Source organism: Zingiber officinale, chromosome 7A, assembly GCF_018446385.1.
Source record: "Zingiber officinale cultivar Zhangliang chromosome 7A, Zo_v1.1, whole genome shotgun sequence".
Lineage (NCBI taxonomy): Eukaryota > Viridiplantae > Streptophyta > Magnoliopsida > Zingiberales > Zingiberaceae > Zingiber > Zingiber officinale.
In genome coordinates this window covers 121,400,399-121,424,226 of record NC_055998.1, presented here as the reverse complement: position 1 = coordinate 121,424,226, position 23,828 = coordinate 121,400,399, and the positions used below count along the sequence as shown (strand labels likewise).

The following is a 23,828-nucleotide window of genomic DNA, read 5'->3' as shown; positions in this document are numbered from 1 at the left end:
CACAAGTCAGATAGAATATCAATAACCCTATGTCCTGAACATAATAAGTATGGAATATCCTGATCAGCATAGAAAAATCCATATATACATAATATGGGTACCACAGTATCAGTAAGTCAAATCCACGGATCTAGGGTATACAGGTCCTCTATGGTATAGCAACCTAGATCCTAAACATATCTCCTTCCATAACATATGTACCAACAATATGCACATATCAAGAATCAAGGTCTAGGTACACGAACCATATATGATATACAAATAGAGGTACACAAGTCAGGTATGGTATAAAAACCTAGGTATCAGATAATCTAGATACACATGCCAGAAAATAAAATCCAGAACCTAGTCCGAACCTCAGTAGGTATGGTATGCCACTTACTCTAGGAACCAAGGTACTCATGGCAATAATCCTGAAACGTAAACATGGATACATAACAAACGGCCAACAGATCATGCTATGGGTATCAAACCGTGACATACCAAGGCAAACATGATCATTGCTTGCAGCTATAAAATACTATGCATATCCAATAGACAATATCATAAAGATAAGTCTAGAGGTACCCGCCTCCAATAAGAAGGTCCAAATCCAGTCCAAATCCGACGTCTCGTCTCAAACCAAAGTCCTGTATAAATCAATGTGTATATTTTATTTAGCTAAATTCAAATAAGTAGCTAAATAAAATCTCTAACACTGAATTAGGGCAAAAACTCTAGTCAACACATAAATATAAACCTAATTCACACTTGACAGCTAATTACAACCTCCAATTCAAAACTTCACATAATCATGTAATTAGATCATACCTAAATCAATCCATTATCCACTACAACATGTAGCCAAACTCCTACAACATACCTCAAACTCACAACCATAAACAAGGTGGGCCGCTGGAAATCCACCTCACTGCTCTAAAGCTTCTATCAGCAACCACCTAAGGAACAACAAAACATCCTTTCAGCTTAGAATCAGTCCAACAACTGAATTGCAACAAGAAGACTTCCGATACCCGAACCTTACCTCAATATACAACCGAATCAAGTAGGAGGAAGTGGTGATCTCCAACAGTAACTTTCCATAGCAACCAACCTACTGTTGATGCTGGAACCAAGCAAATCCGCAACAAAGCAAACCCTAATTTGGAGTCCCCTCTTTGTCTCTCTGCCGGCAACTGATGGATGAAGAAGGAACCGGCAGTAAATCTCGGGGTTAGGCCACAGAAGGAAGGAATTCAACTAGAGAGTTGTGGTGTGCCAGCGTTGCTCTGTGAAATGGCAATCTAGGGCAGAGAAGTCTCGGCACTTGGAATCCCACGGCAGAGACCAGGGCAAAGGGGGCGGCCGCCTGCCGGCTGTGGTGACGGTGAGCAACTCCACAGTGAGAGAGTAAGTTTCCGACGATTGGGGTCGGCGTCGGCTTCACCTCGTCGGCGGCAGAAACTAGGGCAGAGACTAGGGCTGAGGAGCGGCTGGCCGGCACTGCTCGGTCCAGAGAATCGGCCGGTGCTAGGGCTCAGGGTGGTCGACGGTGGCTAGGGCTGACGATCGGGCGTCACAGAGGCAGTGAGGAGGGGCGTCGGCGGTTAGGGCAAAGGGAGAGAGCTCGGGCGGCTGCTCGGGTGCGCGAGGGAGAAAACACAGAAACGGCGCAGGGGAAAAATAAAAAGAAAAGGAAATTTAAAAGGAAAAGGAAAAGGAATAAGGAATTTATAAAAGAAACAATTCCTCGCTAAAATGGGGTAGCCTAAACAGGCTTTTCCGGGCCCCATTTTTATCCCCGTTAACTCGTCCGTACGAGCTCCGAAAAATTCCCGAAAAATATCCAAAAATTCAGGAAAATTCATTTATTAATATTCCCTTTTTTTTTCCCGGTATTTTACATTCTCCCCCACTAATAAAAATTTGGTCCCCAAATTTCAGTATCTACCATCAGCAAGTACTAATAACAAGTAACAATAATAAATGCTGAACGGTAAATTAAATCACATACCTCAAATGAAAAGATGGGGTATCGAGCTCGGATCGTATCCTCGAGCTCCCAAGTAACTTCCTCATCCGAATGATGCTGCCATCCGACTTTAACCAGCCGGATAGTCTTGTTCCTCATAAGTAATGTCAGGCTGAACTGGAACTGGAATATCTGTCAGCACATGCGTCGGGTCGGGCACGTATCTCATCAGCATGAATACGTGGAATACATCGTGCACGCCATTCAAGGACGGCGATACTACCAACTAGTGAGCTACTGCTCCAATCCTTTCTAAGATCTAGAAAGGTCCAATGTATCACAGAGCTAGCTTACCTCTGAGGTCAATCTCTTCACCCTTTTGTGGGTGAATCTCGCAGAAATACATGATCGCCAATAGAGAACGCTAGGGGTCTGCGTCTCCGATCAACATAACACTTCTGGTGATCCTGCGCCTCTAACATTCTCCGTCTGATAATACGGATCAACTCTTCGTTCTGCTGAGCTCTATGAGGTCCCAACAACTGGGCCTCCCCAACCTCATCCTAGAGGTTGGGTGTCCGACAAGGTCTACCATATAACGCCTCAAACGGTGCCATCTAGACAGGCGAATGAAAACTGTTGTTGTAGGCGAACTCTACCAATGGCAAATGGTCCTCCCAACTGCCCCTAAAATCCAATACACAAAACCTCAGCAAGTCCTCTAGAGTCTGAATGGTCCGCTCTAACAGTCCATCCGTCTGCGGATGGAAAGTTGTACTGAAACAGAGTTGCGTGCCCAAAGGCCTACTGCAAACTCTGTCAAGAACGAGACGTGAATCGGGGTCTCCATCCGAAATAATAATCAACGGAACACCACGTGATCTGATGATCCCCCGGCAAAACAGATCTACCAATCGATCCAGGAAATCTGTCCTCCGATTAGCCAAAACGTGCGTGGATTTGGGTAATTGATCAAAGATTACCCAAATCGCGTCATGGTCTCATCATGTCCTCGGCAAACTCACCACAAAGTCCATGGTAATATGTTCCCATTTCCACTCGGGAATAGGAATCCACTGAAATAAACCGACAGGTATCTGGTGCTCGGCCTTCACCTGCTGACGGACAAGACATCTAGCTACAAAATCCGTGATGTCTTCCTTCATGTCGTTCCACCAATAGAAACACCTCAAATCTTGGTACACACAGGTATCGCCTGGGTGGACAGCAAATCATGAGCGATGAGCCTCCGGAAGTAACTCTTATAAAACCGGATGAGACTGAGGTACGCATAATCTACCTCGGAAGTATATAATACCCTCCTCGTCTCGTATAAACTCGGTCTGCTACCCGGAAGCTATCTGGCTGCAAATAACCCGCAAATACAGCATAGGGCTCTCGGATCCTCGTCCTGATCGACGACTGAGAAACCATGGTAACCAGTCTGTGACCACAACTCGGTGGCAAGCCAAAGTCACTCTAGACTTCCAGCTAAGTGCGTCGACAACCACATTAGCTTTCTCTAGGTGATAACTAATGGTACAATCAAAATCCTTCAGGAACTTCATCCATCTCCTCTGTCGGAGATCAAGTTCCTTCAGAGTGAACAGGTATTTGAGATTTTTATGATCAGTGAGAATCTCAAATATAATACCATATAAATAATATCGCCAAATCTTCAAGGCAAAAATAATGGCGGCCCACGACAAATCATGTACTGGGTAATTCTCCTCATGCTCCTTCAACTGCCGAGAAGTAGGAGACTACCCTATCGTGCTGCATCAGAACAGCGCTCAAACCCTGAATAGATGCGTCGGCGCAGAGGACATATCTGTTCTCTCCAGAAGGTAAAACCCAAAAATCGGAGCCGACACTAGTCTCCACTTCAGCTCCTAGGAGCTGGTCTTGTCATCCTCAGTCCAAGTGAACTTCACGCCTTTCTAGGTCAGGCGTGTAAGTAGCATAACTATGCGAAAGTAACCCTCGACGAAAGGTCTGTAATATCCTGCCAGTCCCAAGGACTGCGAATCTCCTGCACTGATTTCGGCTGCTCCCAACGGTAACAACCTCTATCTCCTGTGGAACCATGGCATACTCCTACTGGTGACCATGTGTCTCAAACATCTCACAGAAGACACCCAAAACACGCACTACTGATCTTCGCATATAGATGTTCCATCGAAACATCTCTAGAACTATGCAAAGGTGATACACGTGTCTCACCTCGGATCTGTAATAAATCACAACATCGTCAACAAAGACAATGGGCACAGATCCAAACATCCAGGGAATACTAAAATCATCAAGTCCATGATAACATCTAGGGCTCCGTAAGCTCTAATGGTAAAACCAAGACACATCATGTCTGTATCACAGACATTCCTAACCATAAGATCCTCAACAATAAACAGATCTGATCACCCACTAATAACATAAATCACCAAGGAAAAGATCCTCTAGTGTGAGAGCAACGCTCCATCACACGAAATACCACAAATGTGGGAGTAACGCTCTACCACAAGAAATCCTCCATATGTGGGAGCAACGCTCCACCACAAATAACCCGAAATATGTATCTACAATAAATATGGGAGCAATGCTCCGCTACAAGGAATCCGTAATATGTGGGAGCAACGCTCCACCACAAACAATCCAGAATATGTGGGAGCTACGCTCTACCACAAACGATCCATAACATGTGGATACATAAGTGCCCAAAGCACCTAACTATCTAGCTAGAGACAGCACAAGATCTCTCTACCACATATCACTGTGGGTAGCCTAGGGTATAACCACCCAGTAAGCAAATCAATTCCATAGTCAACTCTATCATCCTCCTAGTGGGTCGGTCACCCACTAATGGGAGAATTAGTTGACAGGGTAAAACAACCAATATCATAATGTAGACATTTAATATTCTACATTTAACATAGGTAGAATCATCATGATTCTACCAACCATACATCTGGCACACGTGCACACACAACATAAGTATGATCGACATACTCCTCCAATTAGTACACACCAAAAATACTCACATCATAGGTATAAATCACCGTGATACCTCCAACAATGTATACCGAACCCGTGTGCATATACCATCGTAGGTAAAATCAACAATACCCCTCAAACAACACTCACATGACAAATATACACATATGCCAAGAGTATAATCAACATATACTTCCAATAAGGCATACTAAAACCCGGTGCATTCACAAATCACACATAATCAACAAGATACCTCAAATATCAATCAAACACATATGTACTAAATAGCTATAATCCACAAGAAATCTACAATAACCATATCTAGATGGGAATATCTCACTATCCACAAATGAACTATCCATCATAGAACTTCTTCCACTCATATCAATCATATACACACTTCATAGATATGCAAAATCAGCATATTTAATCCAATCTACCACATAAACCCTATGTCATCTTTTAAGTTATCCAATTAGGTACATACAGTCTAAAATTACAGTACCCATGGAATAGGATACATCGATCCTCTATCGACTGACCAAATCATCAATAGTATATGGCTAGTTCAACCCTTTCCCACATCAGTATAAGCTAGGTACTCGTTGTGCTCCAGTTATCCAACTAAGCACGAATAACCCAAGATTCAAACATCTAAAAGTAAAGTAGGTCAATCCCCTACTGATCGGATCAACAAAACTAATCGGTCATCTACTAACTAATCAAGAACCAATAAGACCTCTACAAGCGTCTAGGGTAAATCAACCCACGACTAACCCTAGTCAATATGTGTAAATCAGTTTTCTATTGACCGATCTAACCAGAGTACAATAATCATCTATCGACGAAAACTAACTAAAGTATATCGGTATTCTACTGACTAGTCAACATGAATATGAAGATACTATCTACTACACACTAATAATAACAAAGACTGGTATGTGCCTCCATCTCCTAACCAATTAGTAGTAACAGAAGCTAATACTACTAATGGTATGATATAAAAAAAAATCAGCAGAGACTAAATTCCTTAATCTCTATTAAGGTCGATCAAGATCAGTGGCTATCCCATCACATATAATAGGTGCTACAACAACCAGACAAATACTAAGAAAGAATGCTAATATAGGGCATATACTAACAGAAAGGTAGGATAACAGTATATACCAACATACCTCCTATAGCTTGGAGATGTCCTGCTGCTGTCAGGTCCCAAAACCCGAAAAGTCACATCGAGAAGACCAAAACACAAAATCCGAAACACAGAAAAAATAAGACTCGTAAGCCGAACTCTAATACCAAATAGATTGGTATCAGATAAATCTCGAAAATCCAGAATACGTAGCAAGTATCGTATACCTGCTCTGATACCACTAAATTATCACGCCCCAGAGGAGTCTCTGTCCGAAGAAATTTCGGCAGCATCTCCCCTGTACGGCAGACAATCTGAAACTTTTCTACAAGCACTATATACCTCAGCCACATGCGGCTGGAATAATAACAATAAAAGAAAACAAACACCACGCAGTTAATATCAAATTCAGCCTCTGGCTGACACAACCACGCAGTTAAATATAAAGCAGCCCACTCGGCTGTACCAAAACCAAAACACAAAACTGCTAGCCGGCTAGGCTTACACAACCAATAACAAATACAAAACACCACATAACAACATCAACACTCCAAAAACAAAATCGGAGTATAGAGTTAAAACAAACTGATACATAAACAAATAAAACATACGTGAAACCGATATGTCTTCTGATGTGACGTGGGGACCAGCAGACAGGATGCTCCAAGCGATACCATAACTAACCTGGTACCTGAAAAATATAGAGTCCACGGGGGTGAGTTCAACAACTCAGCGAATACCAATAGACATGCCTAGTAAGATATATCTAACAGCAATAAACATGGAATACAGCTTCCTAATCATATATCTAGGAAAGATGCAAAACTGAAAGGTAACTAAGGAAGCTGTACTCACCAGGAACTCCTATCCAAACAAAAGGGTCGTCAAACCGAAAGTGCCCTAAATCCTGTATGCATGTCAAACATATGCATCCAACCAAATGCAATAAAGCAAACACAATCACAAGAAATAAATGCATCAATGCATATGATGTCAATGATGCGTCCTGGTCACCCGTCAGTCATCTCACACACAAATGACGAGACCGAGTGGGTAGGGTCATGACAACCGTGCACTGCCATCACTGCTCCCGATGAGTGACCGAGTGGACGGATGTTGTCGACCTGTCCCGTGACCCCAAATCATAAATGGGGAGCCCAATGCTCCCGGTACACGATGACGGGAGGAATCCTCGGCTAACACGTTGTGTCACACTACCCATGAGCGGACCAACGAGGCAAACAAAGTCCCGCAACACACTCTGCCTGAATCGACCACTAACCCATGAGTGGTGGTGAGTGCAGATCCATGTAACTGGCGATGTGCTCAACAACAATGGAGTCGACTATCGCACAGCATGCAATCATGATGCATGACACTAAACATGGCAAAAACTGATCAACATAACCATATCCATACATACAAAATGGGTACTGTAAAAGCGATGGTCACATACCAAGATCTAGAGTACACAAGTCAGATAGAATATCAATAACCCTATGTCCTGAACATAATAAGTATGGAATATCCTGATCAGCATAGAAAAATCCATATATACATAATATGGGTACCACAGTATCAGTAAGTCAAATCCACGGATCTAGGGTATACAGGTCCTCTATGGTATAGCAACCTAGACCCTAAACATATCTCCTTCCATAACATATGTACCAACAATATGCACATATCAAGAATCAAGGTCTAGGTACACGAACCATATATGATATACAAATAGAGGTACACAAGTCAGGTATGGTATAAAAACCTAGGTATCAGATAATCTAGATACACATGCCAGAAAATAAAATCCAGAACCTAGTCCGAACCTCAGTAGGTATGGTATGCCACTTACTCTAGGAACCAAGGTACTCATGGCAATAATCCTGAAACGTAAACATGGATACATAACAAACGGCCAACAGATCATGCTATGGGTATCAAACCGTGACATACCAAGGCAAACATGATCATTGCTTGCAGCTATAAAATACTATGCATATCCAATAGACAATATCATAAAGATAAGTCTAGAGGTACCCGCCTCCAATAAGAAGGTCCAAATCCAGTCCAAATCCGACGTCTTGTCTCAAACCAAAGTCCTGTATAAATCAATGTGTATATTTTATTTAGCTAAATTCAAATAAGTAGCTAAATAAAATCTCTAACACTGAATTAGGGCAAAAACTCTAGTCAACACATAAATATAAACCTAATTCACACTTGACAGCTAATTACAACCTCCAATTCAAAACTTCACATAATCATGTAATTAGATCATACCTAAATCAATCCATTATCCACTACAACATGTAGCCAAACTCCTACAACATACCTCAAACTCACAACCATAAACAAGGTGGGCCGCTGGAAATCCACCTCACTGCTCTAAAGCTTCTATCAGCAACCACCTAAGGAACAACAAAACATCCTTTCAGCTTAGAATCAGTCCAACAACTGAATTGCAACAAGAAGACTTCCGATACCCGAACCTTACCTCAATATACAACCGAATCAAGTAGGAGGAAGTGGTGATCTCCAACAGTAACTTTCCATAGCAACCAACCTACTGTTGATGCTGGAACCAAGCAAATCTGCAACAAAGCAAACCCTAATTTGGAGTCCCCTCTTTGTCTCTCTGCCGGCAACTGATGGATGAAGAAGGAACCGGCAGTAAATCTCGGGGTTAGGCCACAGAAGGAAGGAATTCAACTAGAGAGTTGTGGTGTGCCAGCGTTGCTCTGTGAAATGGCAATCTAGGGCAGAGAAGTCTCGGCACTTGGAAACCCACGGCAGAGACCAGGGCAAAGGAGGCGGCCACCTGCCGGCTGTGGTGACGGTGAGCAACTCCACAGTGAGAGAGTAAGTTTCCGACGATTGGGGTCGGCGTCGGCTTCACCTCGTCGGCGGCAGAAACTAGGGCAGAGACTAGGGCTGAGGAGCGGCTGGCCGGCACTGCTTGGTCCAGAGAATCGGCCGGTGCTAGGGCTCAGGTGGTCGACGGTGGCTAGGGCTGACGATCGGGCGTCACAGAGGCAGTGAGGAGGGGCGTCGGCGGTTAGGGCAAAGGGAGAGAGCTCGGGCGGCTGCTCGGGTGCGCGAGGGAGAAAACACAGAAACGGCGCAGGGGAAAAATAAAAAGAAAAAGAAATTTAAAAGGAAAAGGAAAAGGAATAAGGAATTTATAAAAGAAACAATTCCTCGCTAAAATGGGGTAGCCTAAACAGGCTTTTCCGGGCCCCATTTTTATCCCCGTTAACTCGTCCGTACGAGCTCCGAAAAATTCCCGAAAAATATCCAAAAATTCCGGAAAATTTATTTATTAATATTCCTTTTTTTTTCCCGGTATTTTACACAAACCAAATACAAGATACCACAAGACAAAACTTCAAGTCCACATCAAACTATTACAATGCCAAGATCACAAATCTAAAACAAAATAGGGTAAGAAAACGAAACTAGAAGATCACCCTCAAATGTGACGTGGGACTAGCAAACAGGACCTCCAAGTGACTCCATAAATCCTTTACCTGCTACCTGGCGAAATAAACCAGTTTATGGGGTGGTGAGTACTAAAACTCAATAGGTAATAGACAGATAGTGCATGGACATAATAAAGAACTAGAGATACAAGGTATACAGTCTCGTAGAGAGAAATAACAGATACTAAAGTGATATCATAATAAGTGTATATACCTGAAACCATATCCTAGGCTAGTAATAGAAGGTCAGGTATAGCAAAGACATGCTTCAGTACTGCTCATAACTACATGAGTAACATGTGAGGTATATACATATTACCAATAAGCAAACCAGTGTCTAAACTCATACCTCAGGTATATATCTCAACCTATGTGAGCATATAGCATAAATAAGCAACAACCACATAAATAAGCATAAACTATAAACAACAACATAAGTAAGCAACAGTATCAGCGGGTATAATAATAACAGCGTATGCAAGGATGGTCACTCCCGTCCACCCCTCTACACCATGACCCATGTATGGTCGAGAGGTCGGGTCAGCGATAGGCTGTACTCCACTCCAGCTACCATTACTCTCGAGTGGTCGAGGGGACAGTTACATAGTAGTTAACTAGCTACGTCTGCGACGGGGATCCTTGCTGCTCGTAACTCCAGCTATCACTACCCATGAGTGAGCGAATGGGGGCACGATAAGACAAGCGGCATGCTCCAGCTACCACTACCCATGAGTGGTAGAGCATGCGGCTCTAGCCAACAACCCTCTCAACCACAAGGGAGACATGGTCGCCGGCATGCATGCAATGACATGATGCGTAAAATGCAACAGCCATCATATATATATAAACAAAAAATAGGTATGCTATATGAAGCCAGCATACTCAGTAAGGTGTGTAAATAACAACATTCAAGCAACTAAGCATGGTATCTAGTATTCATATATCCAACATCTAATATCTAGTATCTGGTATATGGTATCTGCTAAATATCATAGATAGCAATGAGAGACTGTATAGATATAGAATGAGTTTTTCAAAGATTGAGTGGATAAGTATCAAGCACAGGAAAAATATGAGTGGAGTCAAGATAAATACAGGAACTATCCGAAAATATAGCTCATGAACTAAGATCAATGTACTAAAGAGATAAAGCAAGAAGTACCTGTCTTTATCTATTGATTGTGCTAAAATAAATCCCACATTGTGATGATCGTCTCATATCAAAGTACTGCATCAATCAATCAATATATATATATATATATATATATATATATATTATTTAGCTAAATTTATATGAATTAAATAGCTAAATAAAATTCCTAACCCAATTAGGATCACTCCAATCAAATCTGATCTCTGATTAATCCCCAGATAATCCTTAATCATACAACCTTATTAGAATAGGTTTATATATGAATCATCTCTTAATTATCAATCCACCACATAATAATATCAACCCACAATAACCTATCATAAAATCAAATCTCTATCATAAATCCACATCAACCTAACATCATCATCAATAACTAACCAAACCATCACATAATAACACATTCTAAAACTTATATCAATATATTTATTGATCGGATCTGTACTTACCATGAAAACTAACCTTAATAACCCCCTTGTTTCAATCCTCAACTGAAGAAAGATCGCCACAGCAAATCAAGAGCCCCAAATCCGAATTGGATGATTTCTCCATCAACTCTCAGCTGAAGAGGTTCACTGCCGAAACCATATGACCACTGCCATCCAAACAATCACCCTAAGTCAGTACTAAGTAAGGAATCAAATGCCCAAATCTAATGCAAGGTTTAATCACTAACCTCCAAGATCACCATAGAGCAACAGAATGCTCTCGACGCCAAACAGAAAAGAAGATCAGAAATGGGGTAGAGGAGGACAGTGACTACCACTTCTCCTACGTAGCCGACAACGATCTAAATCTGACTCCAAAGGCCGGGATTGCAAGCGAAAGTCATCAGGTGGGGAAAAGAATGGTCGCCATCAACAAATATGAGCTAGGGCACAACTTCAAGAAAGGCTCCGACGAAGGGAGACGAAGCACTGTAGTACCCCCCCCCCCCCCTCCGGGTCCAAGATCCGGTGAGGAGAGGCGATCGGAGACCGTGCAATGATGACATCAAAAAAGGAGGTGGCTTGGCTCCGACGTCTCGTGGGTCGACGGATTGCAGCGGCACGAGAGGAAGAGATCAGCGGCGACTTCCAAGCCATGGCGGCTAGAGGACCTCCGACGGTCGGGAAAGGCGACCTCGTTGTCAGTCTGGTGTCGCGTGAATGGCAGTAGGCGGCAATCACCTAAGAGGGGCGATGATGGTGCTGCGAGAGGCGGAGGAGGAGAGGATCGGTGGAGGGAGGAGAGAATCGGGATTAAGAAGAAAGAATCGGGAAAAATAATTAAGTACTTAGGGTTAGTTTAATTAAATCCAAAGTTTACTCCTTAATTAACTCCCACTTAATTTGGGTATTCCAAATAGGTCTCCACTAGTCTCACGATTCATTCCCTCAAAACGAGTCATACGGACTCCGTTTAAATCCTAAAAAAATTCTAAAAGTTCCAGAAAAATCCAATAAGGTTATTTCTCCAATAACATTATTATATTATATAATTATTAATTTGGGTGTCGTATTTTACAACGTCAAACCTAACGCTCTGATACCACTGTTAGAAAAACATGAGAGGAGGATAAGAGGACAAGACGGACAAGTGGGACACAATAATTTTTCAATTTTTATCTCACATTCATTAAACATATAGCCTATTTAGAAGCCACTTACATAACTCATAAAACTAACTAATTCCATAACCTCACTAACTTAACTATTCTGCCACACTAACACAACTAATGAAGATACATTAAATATGGATATTTCCATTTAACCACTACTAGCACTAATTGTCATCTCATCACCCCACTAACTCAAATATTAATTTTGAGTCATTTTATCAACATTATATGTGAGTCTTATGAATTGACACATAGAGATTGGTGATCAATGGTGTTGATCACCTAATGAGAACTAGGATAGTAAACAAGTCGAGCCAAGCCAAGCCGAGTTTTAGGTTGTTTAAACTTATTTGATAAGCTAACCGAGCTAAGCCGAGCCGAACCTAAAATGAACCAAGCCTTTGAATTGATTGTTCAAGCTTGCCTTGGTTTATTTTTTATGAGCTTGAGTTGTTGGAAGTTTGGCTTGAGCTTGATTCATTTAGATGTTATCAAACTTTCAATTCAAGCTTGGTTTGGTTCGGGCTTGATTCATTTAAATATTATCGAACTCTCGATTCAAGTTTGTTTGAAATTTTTACTTGTTTTATTTATTATTGAGCTTGATAATTTAAACTTATTTGTTTATTTTATTTTCTTTTGTTTTAGCATATTAATAAAAGTTTTATTAATGAATATGATTCGTCAATATTATTCACGAATTTTGTTTATAAACGTTGTTTGTGAACATTAACGAACTGAATACATATGTGTTCTATTTATTTAGTTTAACGAGCTATTTAAACTTATTTATTTAATTCATCTTAAATACGTATACGTATACTGAATAAATATAAATAAATTTTTATTAAGTTGAACATGAAACGTACGTATTTATGAATATTTGATTTATTTACCGCCCTAAATGAGAACATTGCCTAGTGGACTCCCATCAAGTTTACCATCAACAATTACTAAGAGGAGAAACAGCATTACAACATCATAATTAATCTAGCTAGCTGCTCCTTACAATATAATTAAGCGCACACCCCAAAACTTGACACAGTCGTTGTCAGTAAGGAGAACAGCTAGGATTTGCTTAAGGGACTCGGGTAATTTACAATCATTAATCACATGATGCAAACGAAGCAAAAACTAGCAACGATCTTCACATGCCATAGAAATTGTACCCCCATTCCATCAAGCAATCATACTCCGGTAGGAACATCAGCTCTGCTTCTTCCTCCATCGTTCCGAACTCTGACACTGCGGGCTGGTCAGTTAAAGTCGATGAGTTTGGACTTCCGGTCAGCTCGCCGCTGCCGGTTCCGCGGCAGGTGCCACAGAGGGAAAGCCTTCTAAGCTCTTCTTCAGCCGCAAGAAGCTTATCTTTCAACTTCAGCACCTGTTGATTTCAGAGCAATTGAAGTAAGTTAGAATTTGATTGATTGGGTGTATCTGTCGATCGTTGAAATTCGGTTGAATGAGGTACCTCCTTCTCGAGGTGGCATTTTTCAAGAAGGGTAGCGTCGTGGACGGACTTGAGCTCGAGGTAGGCCTCCTCCACCTGTTTGCTCTTGTGCCGCACCCGGCGGTTCTGGAACCAGACGGCGACCTGCTTGGGATCGAGCCCAAGCTCAGCGGCGAGGTACAACTTCCGGCCGAACTGCAGTTTCTTCTCCTCCTCAAACCGCGTCTCCAACAGCTTCACCTGATCATCGTTCAGTCGCCGTTTCTTCGCGTCGGCAGCGAGCAGGCCGCAGCGCGCCTTGTTCCTCCTGCGACGCGGAGGCTCGCAGTCGATGGCCCCTGCTGCAATTGTCGGAACAACACTAATCCTTTGAGAAAGTACTTAACAAACCGGTGGCGGCTGCCGGCCGATCGAGCATTTGCACGTAAGCTAGTAGGAAGGAAGGAGGAAGAGGGGGATCGAATACCTCGAGATGTCTGAGCTGGGTGGTCGAGAGAGAAGAAGAACAAAGCGTCTTCTTGGTGGCCCATGGATGCCTGGTGGATCGCCGTCACCTGCTTTGTGTTCGACTTCAATGGGTTGTATATATAGCGCTACAGTAGGAGCGAGGACGGGCAGTAATTAATTAAGCTTCTTCAAAAATAAATAAAAATATATATGGCAAATATTAAATTTGTTAAAAAATAATAATAATAAATAGATGTGTCGACCCAGGAGAACATCATGAAACACACAAAAGAACTAAAATATATAGTAAGCATGCACACAAGATAAACCATGTTCTATCTATATATCTAACCAAGTGTTTTTTCCTTATAGATTCGTATCAAACACTGTGCCTTCTTTATGCATATCTCATACCTTTCATTTCATTAATCTCCTCTAAAGCGCTGACGTTCTTGCTCACGTTTAGTTTGCATATTAATCAATTCATACTGTTTAGTTTGCTGCTGAACAGAAGAATCAACCATATATATTAATTTAATGATAGAAGTACGTACAACGACGCAGATCATGATAAAATATCATTACTGAGACCTTTAGTGATAAAATATTTCTATCATGAGTACAAAGGGAATTCCCATGTAGAGTGATAACGAACGAAGAAGGTACGATCTAATGAATATTAATTTCATCGAGCTAGTGCTGACAGAATAAAACAGAAGCTCTGGGCTTGAGATTTGTGTCTCTCGCGGCAAAGTGCATATTGAATCTGAAGGCTCTGGCTCAGTTTCCCAGGATCACTTTAGGGTAGAAGAAGAAGAGGAGAGGAGGAGATGCCACACTTGTAGTCCTTTGATTTAAAGGTATATTTGATGGATGGATAAGGTCCTTGTCCTTCCTGGCATGAGACCATGAGTTGAATTGGGCACTTGGAGTCAAGGTCCCTGCATGGAAGCACATGGGCAGCATATATATTATATTCGAAATCTATCCGACACTTGTCGCCATGGCACTGGCAGGGACCTTTCGACCTGTCGCCATGCCACTGCCGCAGTGCCAGTTCCCCCATTGGGCCGGCCACCGGCGGTTCGACCGAGCCGTCCAAAACTCGGACCCGGTTCGTGCATGAAAAAACAGCCTTGATTCGGGAACGTACGTTAATTAACGCGGCCATGCATGCAGGGGCCTGAACCACGTGAGGTTAACGTGTTAGTATTATAATACTCAAATAATATTATAATTAATATGAATAAGTGTTATAACATGACTTTCAATTATTTTGAATGTAGATTTTATTGAAAAATTCTAAAAAAAATAAGAAAATAAATTTTAACTATAAAGAATAAACAGTGAAATCCAGTGTTATTAATGTTAAAATGAATACAAGTATATTAATAAAAGAGAGATATTAATATAATTAATATTTTTCAAAAAAATGTTCAAATCAATACGAAGTGTAAGTAATCAACCTCTCCTTTTGCCACTTTATCACTTGGTTAATTACTCTTAGTAAAATCAATTGCTCACTTAATCACATGGATAGAGGAGCTGGCATACTACCTAATCACCTTGAATTCAATGTCGTCAAAATCCTATCGAATCAGTCATCAATTTAATATAAGTAATCTTAAACCCAAAGTAGTTCCTCGGGAAGTCTGCCCTAGCCAATCACACCTTGTCAATGAAGTGTCTCGTGTAGTTTTTAATTAAGCAAAATCTATTTGGATATTTTTCTTTCTTTACTTAAACAAATTCCTCTAGGATTTTAATTATATATCTTGGTCAATTTCCACTTGGGTTCAATTAATCACAAATCAAAAGTTGCTTCTTGGAAGCCCTACTGTGGATTAGTTTCCTCCAGTGGGATGGAAGACAATCTTAAAATATTATTTGTAGAGTCATGAAGTATTTGTACTTTTAAATTTATTTTGATGGTCGATAAAATATTTTTATAGAGTTGATTCGATCACTTCTAACATTAATCAATTTGAAGAGCTAGATATTTTGACCCAAAAAAAAAGTTTCTTCTGGGAAAGTCGATTCAAATTAAGCAATATTATCACACCTAATTATCGAGTGTTTTGTGTTACATTTAGGAGTTAATTTAAACCATTGTCAATTTTTGTTTCTTAGTTAATTTTAAACCAAAAGGTGTTCTAGCGAAGTAAATTCTAAGTAATCACACTCGACTATATATTATTTAATTAATTTAAGAAAGAGTAATTGATTTTGTATACAATTTGCACACAAATTGGGTGTGTTTTTATTTGATTTTAACATGTGTCTTCATTTGGTTCAACTAGTCATTATTATTTACTTCATTTAGTTTATTTGTTCACATTAGATTATTGATTATTTTATTTAGTTTAATTAATTAAATGCCTTCATTTAACTTTATAGTTTTGCAACAGATTAAAGTGTTTTTCAGATTCATAAACAATTAGATAACTACATATATAGATATTGGATGGGGTCTCACCCTACTATTATATCCATTATTTCCTTTTGTATTGACAATAGGGAAAAAAATGAACTTGTGTAATAAATTTTTTAAATAATTTTCAAAATCATTTAAAGTTTCAATGACTCTTAAAATTATCATACAATATATATCTTTTTTTCTATTTTAAAAAAATATTTTGTCGGCAATGACATTCTGTGACATGAAGTTATTAGACTTCAATATTTGGCGTTATTAGGACTTCAATATTTGACACATAAAGCAAAATCTATGTGATTCTTTTTTGCTTTTGTCACTAATTTTTTACAATCTTAATAATATTAAATCAAAAGTAGTAGTCTATCCTGAGTAAGTACACCTATTTAGAATTTCATATTATTTTAAGACAATGTTCTGTAGATTGAGATTCCCCCTTCTAAAATATTGTTTTCTTAAGTTTTAATCATATATCTTAGTCAATTTCTTCTTCTATTTATTAATCTTAAATCAAAATGTGGTCCTTGGAAAGTATATATATATACCTTAAGTAATAATAACACCTAATCAAGTATTTCATATTACTTCTCGGTGGTACTGCCCTCTAAATTTAATTTCAAAAGAATATAATCACCCTAAAAACTGCACCTTTAATTTGGTCAAAATAAAATCTTAGATCAAGCTAAATTGACTCATAAAGGGCCATGATTTATGCCACCTTTTAAGTGTTCTTGGTTGGCGTCAAGTTCCATGGAAGCTAAATTAGTAGTTTATTATCACTATTATTATTCTTAATATTATTATCTTGTGTGAGAGAAGGCCAATCCCAAGGCTTTCATGCGTCAATTGTTTATTATATATCTAAAGCAAGTGAAACCCTAGTTATGAAAATTAAACCTACCTTAATTACCTTTCTCTCTTAGCATTGGCATGCCAATAAAATTTTGCATTTAAACTTTAATTTAGAGGTTGAATTATAGCATTAAATACATAAAAATTTTCAAAACGACTCAGGGAAAAGGTTTTTTTTTAAAAAAAGACCTTGTCCAGAAAATTAAGCGAGAGAGCTCACCAAAGTCGCTATGGATTAGATTCTTAATTGTGCACCAAAGTCCTTAAGCCAGGGATTCCATTCTTAATCATGATTAGAGGGAATTAATTAGGTGGATCAGGCAGTGGGAGGCCGAAACGTGGCCCCTCTTATCACGTCAAATTAAATCTTTACACAGATTCCAAGAGGTCACAAGATAATTCTTGGGGTTGCTGTGAGTTAATCTTGTGGAGGGTTCCGATGAACATTGGCCTTTTCCCTTTCGACACGTCAGCACAGACTGAGTCTATTAAGGACAGGTGGGATGGATGGTGGCAACTGTCTTCTTCCGTAAGCATGCAGCTGCTGCTGCTGCTGCTTCTGCTTCACGAGGCCTCAGTTGGTTTGCAACTTCTCAACGATCCATTTTTGCATGAATATATAAAGAAATTTAATATTTTATTGTAATATGTTTGATAAACGTTAATTATCTGTTTTATGAATTAAAACAAGGAATTAAATATAAAAAAGGTTTAAAGTTGAGCAGTTTAAATTAAATAATTATGTGATCTTTTGCTAGCATATTACATATGAACTTAAAAAATAATCTCAATGGAAATATAACGTTTGAAAGGTCTATGGCTGGCGTAGTTATTGTGGCCCAAAAAGGGCCTTCTAAGTAAAACTGGTGGCGAATATGCTTCTGCTGAATGTCTCATCTCTGCACAATGTGTTCATTAATGTTTCGGTCAAGAACGATAGATGAGTCAAATTTTATGGAATTTTCTTTAGTCGACTTTAGTCGAGTCAGATCAGCTTTTCAAAATCAGTGGTGGGCGAGATGTGATCAATTAATGTGGAGAATAACATATATCACCGGGAGTTAATTCGGTGTCCGATGTCTAAATTATTATATATGAAGTCCCAAATAATATATAGAGGAGAAATGAATGGAGTAATATAGTAAAGTAAATGAGAACGTAGAGATAATCCTGCCTCCTTTATCTTTTCTAGCGAAAGAAGTCTAAGGGAATCTCTTGGAGAGAAGACTAGGATGCATCCCAAATTTCCCAATTAAAAAGTGTTGTAATAACTGTGGTATCCCTTTGTTTGCCTTGTCCCTTCACATGTTAAGTTTGGGAAGTGAGTTACTCAAAAAGTCAGAATCCTAATAGTAAGTACAAGCTATCATGACAGATTCTGTCCTAACCCATAACATTAAATTTGATATAATTTCCACATTAAAATAATATAATTTTCCAAAAAAAATATTCTTTAGAATATTCTATTTTTTTATTAATTTGTTTATATAATAATTATTATATTTAAAATTAATACTTCATTAATATTTGATATTTTATTTTTTTTCAAATTTAGTATCTAATTATAATATATATATAGTATTAATATTCTGCGCGCGACCGTGCTCCATGAATATATCCCCTAAACATATTACAATACTTCATAAATACTTAAATTTATTTCATTTTTAATTTTTTTTTTTACTAAATACTATAACTCAATTGGAAAATCTAAACCCTAGAGGTAAAATCTTTAAAAAAAAAAAAAATAACTTACAAATTATAACCCAATTGGGAAGCATGAATACTAGAAATAAAATTTTAAAAAATATTTTAATTAGTTTTAATTCAAAAATTAAAAAAATTAAAAAAGAAAAAAAAAAGTGATATCCTGCACAACGCGCACAGTCGCGCACTATACACGTCGCGCAGGATATCAATACTATATATATATATATATATATAGTATTGATATTTTAAATTTTATTATATAATTACTCAGACATAAATATATTTTAAAAATATTATAAAATTATACACAATTATGATAAAATATTTTACTATTTTTTATTCAAAACAAACAATGATACTTAATTAAAAACACAATATTACAATACTTTAACCTTCTGAATTACTATATTGTTCCCATAAATACTCAATTAATACATTTTGAAGGGCAATATGAGCTTCTTTATCTTTTAATAAATTAAATATTTACAATTATACATAATAAAATTTATATATATATTAAATACACTTAATTTAAATTTATAATAAATAATAATTACATTTAAATATCCAAGTAAAGACAAAGAAAATAATAATTACAAATTAATTACATTTGATTTTATTAATTATATAATAAAATTAAAAAAATAAAAACTCTCTCTCACACCAAATATGGTGATGTGAATATTTGGTGTGAAATTTGATGTATGGGTTAGAGTCTTTTGATGCTAATTTGATACTAAATTTAATATTTTGATGATCGATTGGAGATAGTCTGATAGTATACTTAATCTTAACCAAAAGTTAAGAAATACATACTTTTGTAATATCATTGATTTAAAATATTTCTAAAAATTTATTTATTCATGATGTTACTAATTTTAAAATATGGACTATAGAAAATCATGATAATATATATTTTTTATATAAAAATAATAAAAAAAAATAATAAATCTAACAATTATTTTTATATAGAAAAATATTAACATAATTTTATTTTATTTCAAACTGTATCAAAATTAGTTAGTTAATATTCTGAATTAAAATAGTAAGATAGTACTAATATTAATAAAAAATAATAAAAGTAAAAGCATAATTTCACACGTGTATATACCTCCTTGTATCTTTCCATCACAATTATCTATACATATGATCTTGGACATAAAATCTAGGAACGATTTTGTCCGGATCTTTTTAATTTATATTTCGTCCAGAATTTATTTTATTAATCCTGAAGTAGGGTGGTTGATTAAGAATTGAATCAATCCCCCGCCGCCCACTCAGCCGCAAATCTGCTCGTCACCGGGTCCTCCACCGGCACGTACTCCTCCAGCCCGCAGAGGAGGCCCCGGGCGTCGGCGGAGGAGACGAGGATCCCGCGCTGGTGAGGCGGAATGAACCCCTCCGCCACCGCTTTGTCAATGAACGCCAGCAGCGAATCGAAGTAGCCGTCGACGTTGAGCAACCCCACCGGCTTCCTGTGGATGCCGAGCTGCGCCCACGCGACCACCTCGAACAGCTCCTCCAGCGTCCCGTAGCCACCGGGAAGCGCCACGAAGGCGTCGGCGCAGCGGGCCATCTCCGCCTTCCGCTGGTGCATGCTCGCCACCTCCTTCACCTCCCCTAACGTCTCCCCTGTGATCTCCCTCGCCATGAGTGACCGCGGGATGATCCCGACGACGCGGCCGCCGCCCGAGTGCACCGCGCGGGAGACCAACCCCATGAGACCGACGTCGCCACCCCCGTAGACGAGGTCCACCTTCCAGTCCAGCAGTTCCCGGCCGAGCTCCATGGCGGCGTTCCCGTAGCAGTCGCGGTTGCCGGCGCTGCTGCCGCAGAAGACGCACACACTCTTGAACCTCGACGTCCTCGTGGTATCCGCCATTCTCGCCTCGGACGATAGATCGATCGATCGATCAGCGCAAACGTGATATATATAAAGAAATGGAGGCAGAGATCATATAGCTGTCGTGCTGTTTTAAAGTTTGTTAATTTACAGAACATCAACTAAAGCTAGCACTCCAAATTTAGTAATTCTGAGAACAGCTCAAAGACCTCCTTCACCTTCTCTTCTTTTCCTTTTGCTGCTTCTCGAATCTCGACAGATGAGTAACAATGGAGCCTGCTCGATCATCAAAGGTTGACCCTCATACTCAGATATGTTGTTGTTGATACCAGGAGTATCAGATAATTAAATTGAAGTTTTGATATTTACAAAGGTTTAAAGTTAGATTTTATTATAATCTAATAAGGTTGACTAAGTGTGTAGTTAAGTAATGAAAAAGTTCTAGCAGGTTAAGACTATGTAAAGCAAAAGTCCTAGTGGACACTAGATAAAGGAAAAATTCTATTTTTTTTAAAAGAGAAAGTCTTATTTGCGACTAGGCAATGAAGTCCTTGTCAATAGAACTGGATAGGAACACTTGGCATATTGAGTACATCAGGCAGAAAGTCTAGACGTATGGGTCTGGAATACCGAATGTCTAGTATGTCGATGTGTCTGGAGGACCGGACACTAAAAGGAAGCCTAGGGGGTCAGAGGATCAGATGTAGAGCACAAAGTCTAAATAAGTCTAAAGGATCGGATGTTTGGCAAGACAAGTTGATATGGATTTATTGTGTGGGGTCGGAAGGAATAAAGAGAAGGAGGCAAGGGTATTTTGGTATTTTTCACATGTTGAGAGTTTGGGTTTTAGGGGAGTGCTGTTTACCAACCCGGCCGCCAGAGGATAACGCTGCTACCTCCCACCTCCCTTGTCACCCACCAGCCGCCGGCTGACTTTGACGTCGTCCGTCTTCGTGGTTAGCCACCTTCTCCCTCACAGAGATAGTCTCTTTTCTTCCTCTCACGCACACTACCGCCGTCACCGTGCTGCCTCCTCTCTCACAAGCGGCCTCCTCGCTCCAAAGTTGTTCTATAGTCGCCCTTTAGCATCGTCGCCGGCCACCCTCGACCCACTCCAGTGCTACGAGCGCCACCGTCGCACTCCACAACAGTAGCTTTTGTGTCATAGCCGACTGTTGCCTTCATGCCACAAGTAGCCGCCACCTTGGCGCCATAGTCGACTACCACGCTCCACTCCTTTCTAGTGTCCACAGTCGCTCATCGGTTGCCTCTCTGTCGCAGCGACCAGCCACCATCGTTGATCATGATGCCCCCGGTCTCCTCAGTCTGCTGACTTCGTTGGCTATGCTGTTTCTCACTCTACCACGACCTTCACACCTTTCGCATTGCAGACGACATCATTGTTGCCGAATCTAACCATTCGATATCTTGCCTTCAGATGTAACACAGATTTGACCTCCGACTGCCACTGCAATCCTCTCTCGGGGCCAATTCAGACCTCGATCCACCCTATCATATACACTTCTGGCGTGAACCAGCCTTCCCTGAGTCACCACTTCCATGCACCTTGCTATTGTGTTATGGCCTTTGAGCCGATATGTTGTTTTGGCCTTTGCGTCATTGTTACTACCCGACCTATGAGCCGATATGTGGTGTTTCGGCCTCCGCGCCGCTATTGTGTTCCGGCCTGTGTGCTACTGTTGTATTCTGGTTCCCTGCCACAACCGGCTCCATGCTGTCAAATCTTTCTCCTCATTCGGTTCACATTCATCTACTCTTCTAGGTCATGACGACTCGATGAATGTCACTACCAACTCATCAGTCTACCAAAGGGTGCCCCCCTAGGCTAGGGTACGTCACCGTACTCACTCTTCATTCATTTCATTATTCTACTGTTTAGCCTACTTCTTATATATTTATGAGATCTGTCTCGAGCATCGGGGTGTCAGGGACCTAGAAAACTCGGTCATTGTCTGCAGGTAGCGTTGACCAAAGACCTTCTGACGACTTGATCAACATAGAAGATGACTCAGCATACACTTCCCATCCAGGGCATGGCAACTCGGTCAACATTTCAGCCACATCATTTCGGTCGTTCCATCTTCTCAATTTTCAGACCGGATCACAAGTAAACCCTCCTAAGAGGAGTAAGTGAGGATGCATTCTCCTGAAGGAAACAATAGACGTCAATCCAACTTAGAGTTTCAGTGAAATCAAAGACAGGACCATACATTCACGAGACTGTCAAATCTCTTAATTTATAATTTCATATTATACTTGTTGTGCTAAATCTGTTGATCCCGTTCGGAAACGATGAGCTGTAGACCATCGATGAATTAGCATGGAATTGAACCAGGAATAAGACTTAAGCTGAAGAACTTCGGGAATTGCCTGTGAATACTACCAAAAATAGAGGAAGGAAAATCATCAATAAGCAGGGGGGGGGGGGGGGGTCCCTGACACAACTACTATAATGATCAAGTAAGAAAACGACAGGAGCAAAGTAGTATAAGTGGAAGAAAATATGAAAATGTGTAAGCTTGTATGCGTGTACTTGTACCAGCTGAGAATAACCCTCTTTTATAATGTCAATCATAATCTCCGCATTTAATGAGACATCATCTTACTGTCAAACTACTTATCTCATAGTCATGCTTATATCGTATCTAGTAGTCATATCGTGGGTATGGGAGGATGTATTGCGTATCTGTACATAGATATGATCTTATGACTATCTGACAAACTCACATGTTGTATTAATCATGAAACGAGCTCTCAGACTAGAAGGC

At 39.8% G+C, this 23,828-nt stretch overlaps 2 protein-coding genes across 2 annotated transcripts; both read right to left on the bottom strand.

The window, feature by feature from the left end:
- Positions 1 to 13,314: 13,314 nt before the first annotated feature.
- LOC122000435 (homeobox-leucine zipper protein HOX14-like) lies at positions 13,315 to 14,294 on the bottom strand. The gene is made up of 3 exons (XM_042554834.1): positions 14,220 to 14,294; positions 13,775 to 14,094; positions 13,315 to 13,687 (listed from the first exon to the last, which is right to left on the bottom strand). The coding sequence occupies exons 1-3, from the start codon at positions 14,281 to 14,283 to the stop codon at positions 13,451 to 13,453; spliced, it is 621 nt and encodes a 206-aa protein (XP_042410768.1). The 5' UTR covers positions 14,284 to 14,294; the 3' UTR covers positions 13,315 to 13,450.
- Positions 14,295 to 20,454: 6,160 nt separating this feature from the next.
- Positions 20,455 to 21,078, bottom strand: LOC121999675 (probable cytokinin riboside 5'-monophosphate phosphoribohydrolase LOG6). Its single transcript, XM_042554324.1, has one exon. The coding sequence runs from the start codon at positions 21,076 to 21,078 to the stop codon at positions 20,455 to 20,457; it is 624 nt and encodes a 207-aa protein (XP_042410258.1).
- Between the last annotated feature and the right edge of the window lie 2,750 nt (positions 21,079 to 23,828).

What these genes read in the sequence shown, in the direction of transcription:
- LOC122000435 (XM_042554834.1), bottom strand. Translation starts at nt 14,283, where the DNA reads ATGGGCCACCAAGAAGACGCTTTGTTCTTCTTCTCTCTCGACCACCCA. An exon ending in CCCAGCTCAGACATCTCGAG is followed by an intron (nt 14,095 to 14,219) that starts GTATTCGATCCC and finishes CGACAATTGCAG; the next exon opens with CAGGGGCCATCGACTGCGAG. An exon ending in AATGCCACCTCGAGAAGGAG is followed by an intron (nt 13,688 to 13,774) that starts GTACCTCATTCA and finishes TGAAATCAACAG; the next exon opens with GTGCTGAAGTTGAAAGATAA.
- LOC121999675 (XM_042554324.1), bottom strand. Translation starts at nt 21,078, where the DNA reads ATGGCGGATACCACGAGGACGTCGAGGTTCAAGAGTGTGTGCGTCTTC.